The sequence below is a fragment of the Martes martes genome, assembly GCF_963455335.1.
Source record: "Martes martes genome assembly, chromosome: 9".
Lineage (NCBI taxonomy): Eukaryota > Metazoa > Chordata > Mammalia > Carnivora > Mustelidae > Martes > Martes martes.
This window is the reverse complement of record NC_137896.1, coordinates 120,994,375-121,002,722: the sequence shown is the minus strand read 5'-3', so window position 1 is coordinate 121,002,722 and position 8,348 is coordinate 120,994,375. Positions and strand designations below refer to the sequence as shown.

Genomic DNA, 8,348 nt, shown 5'->3' with positions numbered 1-8,348 from the left:
AATAGCACGAAATCATGCCTTAGACATCATGGGTGCTTGGCATCGCATTACTAACATAAGCACACACTCGAGTGGGGTCCAGAGGGGTCAAAGCACTTGAAATTTCATTTGAAATTTGCCCAGGGCTAGTTTTTAGGTGCATCTGGACCTTAGTTCGCCAGAACTTTTTTTTTTCTTTTAAGATTTTAATATTTATTTGACAAAGAGAGATCACAAGGAGGCAGAGAGGCAGGCAGAGAGAGGGGAGGGAGGCAGGCTTCCCGCTGAGCAGAGAGCCCGATGCGGGGCTCCCAGCACCCTGGGATCAGGACCTAAGCTGAAGGCAGAGGCTTAACCCACTGAGCCACCCAGGTGCCCCTAACCAGAACTTTTTAAGGAAGCAAGATAGTTAGGCTTAAACTCTGGAAGGTCCAGCCAACATCAGAATTACTTCCTGTTCTAGGTAGCTCTGAGGACAGAGGTCAATCGATTGTTTTGTCTTCTTTTGAGCTCTGCTGATTGCTGCTGGTTTGGGGTAAGAAGGATATGCCGGAGCCTATGTTCTCCAGGACCTCTTGCTTTCATCTCTAAGCCAAGGAAATGATCTAAAACAACGTTAAAGTACCTTTTAAGTGCTTCTAAGGCAGCTTTAACAGTTTTGCGCAAGGAAAGCCTCAAAGAAACAAAAAAACACAATCCATATGGCATCAGAATACTGTTTTGTTCTGGGAATCCTGCCCTTAGACAAAACCACACAGTCTCGAATACGTAAACAACCACTTTTTGAGCCATCTAATGAAGACTGAGCTCTGCTAGACAGCAGGGAGCTGCAGCCCGGGGCTGGGGGTGCAGGGGACAAGGAGGACAAGCGGCCGAGGCAACCACGGCAGAGCCTTCACCTCTGAGCGACAGTGCAAATCCCAGCCGAGGAGAGTCCACGGTGGACAACAGCTCTCCTCTGAGTGGCCTCATGTGGAAAGCTATGCAGCAAATACTCCACAAAGAAGCATCAAGCCGGGGCACCTGGATGGCTCAGTTGGTTAAGCGACTGCCTTCGGCTCAGGTCATGATCCTGGAGTCCCAGGATCGAGTCCCACATCAGGCTCCCTGCTCGGCACAGAGTCTGCTTCTCCCACTGACCGCTCTCCTCTTATGCTCTCTCTCTCTCTCATTCTCTCTCTCTCTCAAATAAATAAATAAAACTTTTAAAAAAAATTTTAAAAAATAAAAAATAAAAATAAAAAAAAGAAGCATCAGGCCGTACCGCCTAAATGGGTGGGTTAGCCAGTGGTGTCTACGCTCTGGACAGGTGTCTCAAGACTTCGAGAGAAAGAGCAGGATTAAGGCTCTAAGAGAGAGTCCGTGAAGACCTTTGCGCTGCCGTCTCTGATGGTTACTTCCTGAGTGGCCGTGAAAGTTAACGGGATAAAGCCTTCGCTGTCAGCACAGAGAAGGATCCAGTGTGAGTCTGCAGAGTGAAATAAACACACAGGCCATTTAGGATATCTCGTCTTATTCTATGAAGAAAAAGAAGACGAATACTTTTTTTGAGGGTAAGAAGAGAGTCGCTGATAATATTGAACTGATTGTCATAAGACCGTGCAGATAAGTGGGGAGACGGAAGGACTGAGTACTGCTGAGGGTGACATCATGCGGCAGGAGCGGGCACTGATGGTACTGATGGCACAGGCATGGCTGGGGACATCCATCTTTACCCAGGTGAGACACTTAACACAAAGGGCTACGCATAGGATTGTGTATGTGGCACACACGTGTTAGGGGTTGTGCGTGGAGTGTCCCTATCTACAGATTCTTAAGCAGTTAGTTTCTCCAAGAACAATGTGAAAGTGAGAACGGCTACTCTCTGGAGGAACCTTTATTCTTCAGAGCCACACCAACCTCTAGACACCTAAGCACGCAGAGGGGCTAGACTAGAATGGTCTGGATAATCCTGAATGGTTTGTTCTGGGGTAACCCAAGGCCAGTGGCCTTAACACATGCCTGGACCCGTTCTGGTTTTTTCAAATCTACTGTGCCTCACCTTTGACCTTGTAATTTCACTTCTGAAAATCTGTACTTTCTAAGGGCCACATGTAAATTATGCAGCGAGGTTTTTATTAGTGCTACGTATGATGCCGAATGCTGGAAACCACTGAAAGGTCTGAGAAATATGGCAAAGTAACATACAGTACACTCAGAGTGGAATATTAACCTCACCCAGGACAAATGACAATTACGAAGTCATATCACAAATGCATGTGTCAAAACAGAAAATGCTGCTACGATGTTAAGAGGGGAAAAAAGAAACGGATTTCATGTTCAACGTGGTGGCTATCGTGAGAAGAATGAGGCATAAAAAACCCGGCGTGTTGGGCATCTGGTAGAGTGGACATGGCTCAGTTTGCTGGCATTTAGGGATGCCCTTCTCATTCCGTGTGTGCTGTGTATTAAAACGACAACTCCTTTAAGAAAAATTCTGCAACGCTGCTAGGATCTCTGTGTTTAGTGCAACAGGTACTTATGTCATTGCTCTGCAGCTGTTATATATTGCTTGGTAACTCCTCTAGTTTCTTCCTGCGTACTTTCAGGGCTTCTACTTAGGCTGTATGTTCCTTAAGGGCAGAACCCATATTTTCTGTGTGTTTTGGCTTCTTTTGATAGACCTGGGTATACAGCAGACAATGCACAATTCTCGTGAACTGTCTCGTGAATCACCGAGGGGTTTGTACACTTCATCTTCATTATCAACGAAACTTAACAAAACACATGGTAGAGGGATGGGGTGTGGGGTAGAGCCAATACCTGAATTCTACCTACCATGGAGCATTTCGATGAGAGAGAGGCCGAAAGTCTGCTGAACTGTCTTCAGACTTAGTTTCCCATTGCAGAGGAGCATGGCTCTTTTTTGAACGACAGGACCTACACAATAAGATTTCTTCACGTATAAAAATAAAAGTTGTTAAACTGATTGCAAAAGCAATAGAGTTAACATTTCTTAAGAACAGAATGTGTAAGTAGTTTTTTACTATCTTTATAACTAGACCAATTGTGGGGTGCCTGGGTGGCTCAGTCAATTAAGCATCTGCCTTCGGCTCTGGTCATGATCCCAGGATCCTGGGATGGAGCCCCGCATTGGGCTCCCTGCTCAGCGGGGAGCCTGCTTCTCCCTCTCCCTCTGCTCCTGTCCCCACTAGTGTTCATGAGCACGCGCTCTCTCTCTCCCCCCTCTCCAATAAATAAATAAAATCTTTAAAAAAGAAAAAAAAAGTAACTAGACCAGTTGTAAATAAGGAGATTTTGGCTACACTATTTTTTTTTAGGATTTTATTTATTTATTTGACAGACAGAGATTACAAGTAGGCAGAGAGGCAGGCAGAGAGAGAAGAGGAAGCAGGCTCTCCACGAGCAGAGAGCCTGATGCGGAGCTTGATCCCAGGACCTTGGGATCATGACCTGAGCCGAAGGCAGAGGCTTTAACCTACTGAGCCACCCAGGCTCCCCTTGGCTACATTATTTAACACAACAAAAGGTTTAGATCTCAAAATATTTATGGGTTAAATACCATGACATTCTTACCTAAAATGTTTTAGGAAATTAAAAAATAAAAAGCAATTATGGCAAAAAATGTTAACAACTGTTAAATCCAGATGACAGATATTAAAAGGATTTCATTATGTAGTCTTTATTTATGTTTACAATTTTTCATAATAAAGAATATATGTGGGTGCCTGGGTGGCTCAGTGGGTTAAGCCGCTGCCTTCGGCTCAGGTCATGATCTCAGGTCCTGGGATCGAGTCCCACATCGGGCTCTCTGCTCAGCAGGGAGCCTGCTTCCCTCTCTTTCTCTCTGTCTGCCTCTCTGCCTACTTGTGATCCCTGTCAAATTAAAAAAAAAAAAATCTTTAAAGAATATATGTTTGAAAATTTTCACAATAAAAAAATTTTAATTCAGTTTTAAACTATTCTCTGCTTCTTTTAAAAACCTACATCCTTGAGTTGGTCAAACAGTAGTACTTTTTTTTTTAAGATTCTATTTTTTTTATTTGAGAGGGAGGGAGAGAGAGCAAGAGCACAAGAGCAGTGGGAGGGAAAGGCAGACTCCCTGATGAGCAGGGAACCTGATACGGGGCTTGATCCCAGGATACTAGGACAGTGACCTGAGCCAAAGGCAGCTGCTTAACCGACTGAGCCATCTAGGCGCCCCCAAACAATAGTAGTTTTAAGAAAAAACTAATTAGGGGCACCTGGGTGGCTCAGTCATTAAGCCGGCTGCTTTCAGCTCGGGTCATGATCCCAGTGTCCTGGGACTGAGCCCCACATTGGGTTCCTGGCTCAGCGGGAAGCCTGCTTCTCCCTCTCTCACTCCCCCTGCTTATGTTCTCTCTCTTGCTGTGTCTCTATCAAGTAAATAAAATCTTTAAAAAAAAAAAAAGGAAAAACTAATTAAAATATCTCTTCTTGACCATATTAAACAATAATTTGTATATTACTTATCAATGATTTTGATACCAACTTTCTGCAAATATCTTTTAAAATGAAGATACAGAAGTCCATAGTAATCAAATTAGTATGATATCAGTAAAGTTCTAGATAAAGAGATCAGCATTCTAGTAGTCACAGTATAGAGAATCCAGAATTAGATCCCAGTATATTAAGTTATAGATAACAAATGGGGTAGATCAAGTTCAATGGGATTAAAGACATATTTTTTTTCTTAATTTTTAAAGTAAGCTCTATGCCCAGTGTGGGCTTTGAACTCAAGACCCTGAGTGGACCATGCACCAAAATTTAATGAAAGATTAAAAACTTAAGTGTAAAAACTAATGTAATAAAATAATGCAAGAGAATCTAGACTATTACATGTATTGAATTTTTATAAACCTCTTATAAACTGGTAACTGAATAGGAAAAAAATGAGCAATGGGCAATTCATCTTCAGTTGGCCAAAAACCACAAAGACATACTCAAATTCACTAATAGTAAAGGAAATACAAACAAATAAAAGTGAAAAGCACTTCACACTTAATCAGACTGGTGGGGCTGTGAGGAAAAGGACAGTCTCATAGGTTGAAAAGGGGCATGTGATGATGCAGTAAGTAAAAAATCTTTGAGAGGCAATCTGGCAACTCTCGGAAAAATGGAAACATACATATATACTCTTCAAATTAGCACTTCCACTTCTGGGAACCAACCCAACAGAAATAAAAGTAGGAGTGCAAATAGCTACACATAAGGGTACTACTACAGCATGACTGGGAGTGACTGAGGACACGGAAATGAAGAGCTAAAGGCAGTTTGAATGTCCACCAAGGGCCCAGCTACAGAAACAGTGTATTCTCAGTACAGAGACTGCACCGTGACCCCATTTTTGTAAAACAATGACACTCCCCCACCCCCCACATCTAGAGACCTATGTATACAAAGAAGTGTGTAAGATTGTAGGAGCATGAACTAAAATAACAGAGGGAGCCACCTTAAGTTGTGAGTTAAAGTGAGTTTAGCGGGGGTGTGGGGGGGGGCGGGCCAAGTTCAATGGGAAGAGAAAATGTTCACGATAAAAACAGATAAGATATGATTCCATTCACGTAATATGTTATGTATGCACATGCATTAAATCTTTCTAAATCAACCTAGTCTTTCTGCAATGCACAAGGAAAAGTTCCCCACAGTGAAACAGCACAATAAGGAGAATTCTTTTTTTTTCCTGAATGTAAATTGCCAGGATGAGTACAATCATTCCTATTTTACACCATGCGGGTGATACAATCCCAGTGTATGCTGGCATGCGTGCCCATCTGGCTGGCAGCCAACCACCCCGGAGAGGCAGAACGACTTGCCTGTAATGTACCACGCCCCCAGGTCAGGGAAGTTGGGCTACAACACCATCTTGTTCAACAATGAGTTTTTCGTGCTGGTACCCGCTGAGTATAGGGGCAGCCCCTCAATGGGGAAGTTACCTGATAAGTCACGTGCACATAGGGCAGATCCTGAGAGAGAGGATACACAGCAGAGGACTTCTCCTTTTGTAGAACATCTGTGAGTTCGGAGAGACGTCGCTGCACTTCAGTCAGGGTCCTAGATAAAATTTCTATTTCCTTAGACAGCTGGGAAATTTCCTTTTCCCTTTGTACATTCTTGCTTGGAGGCCAGTCAGGAGGTGCGGGAGTTAGGGCGGGCGAGGGTGTGGGGCCGGATCTGGGCCTTGGCAGCGAGCAGTTAACGGGCTGGGCAGCTAGAGTGTCAAGGGCAAAGGAGCCGTCCCAGACACTGGCGGGAGGACTTCTGATTTCTTCAATAAGGGGTCTTCCGGGCCGCCCGCTTTGCCCACTGCCATTAGCTGTTAAGAGCCCTCTGTTTGGGGGACAAAAATCTGGGGAAAGACTCTCAATTCGCTTTTTTCTGTCTGTTTTATTTAACAGAGTACTGAGAGTTGAGCCTCCCGTCTGGTTTTCACCTGCTGTTGCTGGAAATTCTTCCAATGTTACTTCCCTAACAATCAAACGAAGGATATACAGATCAGTTTTTGAAGAAGGAAGAAATGCCGCATCAGTGGACTTTTGTCTTCCTACCAAAATTAATAGTAACTTATCTGTCAAGAAACATATACCTTTGGGCTTTTCACTTCTCTCTAATTGAATCTGCCGCGTGTTTGGCACACGCGAGGGAATGACAGAATAGATTAAAATGACATTGTAACTACTGGAAGCCACCGCGACCACCTGGGCTTTAGGATTAAATGCTATCAGATCAGGAGCCAGAATGCCGGGAATGGTGACTTTTCTGGTCTGGGTGACCTCTTTCTCAAAGGTCACAAGGACCAAATGTGAGGCATCCAGGCCAGTTCCTGTCAAGCAGTCCTTTTTTCTTAGACAAATGAGAGAACTACCCTCCAGTTTGGAGGTATTGAAATGTATATGAGTTAGATCTAGAGGATCTGAAAAGGAAGGAGAAACGGGAGAACCCGAGGTTTCAAAATTCGTTTCGGAAGCAACCGCCCCTTGGTCCCCAGTGGCTACCCCTTCAGGAACTGGTGAAGCACACAGATGAGTGTCTTCCCCACCAGGTGGGATGTCCGTGGTTTCGGATGCATTTAAGCCACAAATCTTATCTAGTGGAAGCTCAGTGGCTACAGCGACCTGTGAGTCCGCGGTGGCCCCGATGGAGCGCACGTAGCTGTCCACATCAAACACTGGGTAGAAGGAGCACCTGCACAGAGTCTTCTGAGCGCTGTCCCAAATATAGGAATGCAGGCTGCTGCCAACTGCCACCACCAGCCTCCGGCCATCCCGGGTCCAACAGGCACAGTGAATGAGGCCCCCGGTGTCGATGTCCGCTTTCACCCGGGGAACGTCACCGTGGACACTTGGGAAGACGGACACAGCCTGTGCCGTCAACACAGCCAGGACAGCACTCTTTGGATGCCACACACAGCCCTGGGGAAGGACGGGGAGTGATTCTCTAATCTCACAGGTCCGCGACAGTAGCCACTGGCTTGTCTCCGTAGTGCTGGGACACAGCTGCCCCACAGTGACAGAATTCTTGTGCCAGATGGCAAGCAGAGCGGGCATGTCAGCCACGCCAGGGGGCGCCCAGGACACTCCATATACGTGTTCAAACTGTCCAATGACCTTGGAATCTCCAAACCTGGCCTCTCCACCGGGAAGCTGTAAATCAGTCAGGACCACCTGATGCCCGTCAGTCCAGACAAGGCCATGGACGGGGTGGATCGCCTGATGCAAGGCGTTCAGCCCCGTCCTGAGAAGTCTTCCTTTTCCCAACTCCATCCTTTTGGATACAGGTTGCCTGAAATCGGCAAGAAGGAAAGACTTACCAGGAGAATATAGTCAGACAAATGCAAAATATAGGACATTTTACAAGACAATTGGCTCAGGCCTTTCACAAGTCAGTATTTCAAGGGGATAAAAGGACAAACGAATGTCACAGATTCAAAGACACTACTGTGCCATAACAAGCAAATGCAATACATAAACTTTGATTGGCTTTTGCATCGAGGAAATAAACATTTTTTTAAAAGACTTTATTTATTTACTTGTCAGAGAGAGAGAGAGAGAAAGAATGAGAACAAGCAGGGGAGCTGCTGAGCAGGGAGCCCAATGCGGGGCTCCATCCCAGGACCCTGGGATCCTGACCTGAGCCGAAGGCAGATGCTTAACCGCCTGAGCCACCCACGTGCGTCAAGGAAATAAAATTTTCTTTCTTTTTAAAATATTTTTATTTATTTATTTGACAGACATCACAAGTAGGCAGAGAAGCAGGCAGAGAGAAAGGAGGAAGCAGGCTCCCTGTTGAGCACAGAGCCCGATGCGGGGCTCGATCCCAGGACCCTGAGATCATGACCTGAGCCGAAG

General features: G+C 45.2%; 1 protein-coding gene across 1 annotated transcript; it reads right to left on the bottom strand.

Moving 5' to 3' along the window:
• Nucleotides 1–744: 744 nt before the first annotated feature.
• WDCP (WD repeat and coiled coil containing) lies at nt 745–7,778 on the bottom strand. The gene is made up of 3 exons (XM_080814029.1): nt 5,937–7,778; nt 2,797–2,914; nt 745–1,447 (listed from the first exon to the last, which is right to left on the bottom strand). Exons 1-3 carry the CDS (start codon nt 7,761–7,763, stop codon nt 1,320–1,322), a joined length of 2,073 nt encoding a protein of 690 aa, XP_080670155.1. The 5' UTR covers nt 7,764–7,778; the 3' UTR covers nt 745–1,319.
• Between the last annotated feature and the right edge of the window lie 570 nt (nt 7,779–8,348).

Bases quoted from the DNA above. Each gene is read 5' to 3' on its own strand.
- WDCP (XM_080814029.1), bottom strand. From the start codon at position 7,763: ATGGAGTTGGGAAAAGGAAGACTTCTCAGGACGGGGCTGAACGCCTTG. The intron at 2,915-5,936 runs GTAACTTCCCCA...TTATACGTGAAG, and splicing joins ATGTGCACGTGACTTATCAG to AAATCTTATTGTGTAGGTCC. The intron at 1,448-2,796 runs GTAGGTAGAATT...TTCACTCTGCAG, and splicing joins TCTCATCGAAATGCTCCATG to ACTCACACTGGATCCTTCTC.